Genomic DNA, 534 nt, shown 5'->3' with positions numbered 1-534 from the left:
GGACAAGGGGTCTGGGGAGGGTTGAAGCCCATGGGAGGGCAGGTGAGGGGTGGCTGAGCTGCTCCTAAGCCACCCCCTGGGTCATGGGGAGAGAACCAGGCTGGAAGGGACAATGTCACCCCCAGCCTGGGGTATGCCAGGGGTGTCACCCCTGCCCTTAGCCCCGTGTGGGCCAGCAGAGAAGGAAAATAGGTGTTCCAAGAGCCAAGAGAGCAGAGTCAGGAAGGACCCAGTGTGGCTGCATTATTTTAAGGAGTGCAATTCCCTCATTCCCACCTCCTTTGACCTTCATCCTCCCAGCATCAGGGAGCGAGATGGGGGGGGTCTCTGAAAACAGGAGGAGAGTCCTGCTGCCCCCAACCCCAAAGCCACCTCCCCACCACCCCCAGGGGACCCCGTCCTGGTCAGGTAGCCAGCAGATCCCAATGGGATCCCCAAAGGGATCCCCCAAAGGGATGGGTGGTCGCTGGCAAACGCTTGCCCCCAGAAGGTTGCCCACGGAGCCCCAGGCCCACCTGCTCCTGCTGCTGCCTG

General features: G+C 62.2%; 1 protein-coding gene across 1 annotated transcript in view; it reads right to left on the bottom strand.

The window, feature by feature from the left end:
• Positions 1 to 534, bottom strand: part of LOC103781807 (transcription factor SOX-13-like) — a gene marked incomplete at its 3' end in the record, with an annotated part of 2,846 nt that overhangs the window by 705 nt on the left and 1,607 nt on the right. Inside the window, 1 exon segment of the mRNA XM_008949531.1 lies at positions 516 to 534. This exon segment is cut by the window's right edge and continues 29 nt beyond it. Coding sequence (XP_008947779.1) covers positions 516 to 534 — 19 coding nt within the window.

The sequence above is a fragment of the Merops nubicus genome, unplaced genomic scaffold (assembly GCF_000691845.1).
Source record: "Merops nubicus isolate BGI_N331 unplaced genomic scaffold, ASM69184v1 scaffold18101, whole genome shotgun sequence".
NCBI lineage: Eukaryota > Metazoa > Chordata > Aves > Coraciiformes > Meropidae > Merops > Merops nubicus.
The sequence above is the reverse complement of the archived record's forward strand: the minus strand, read 5'-3'. Positions and strand labels throughout refer to the sequence as shown.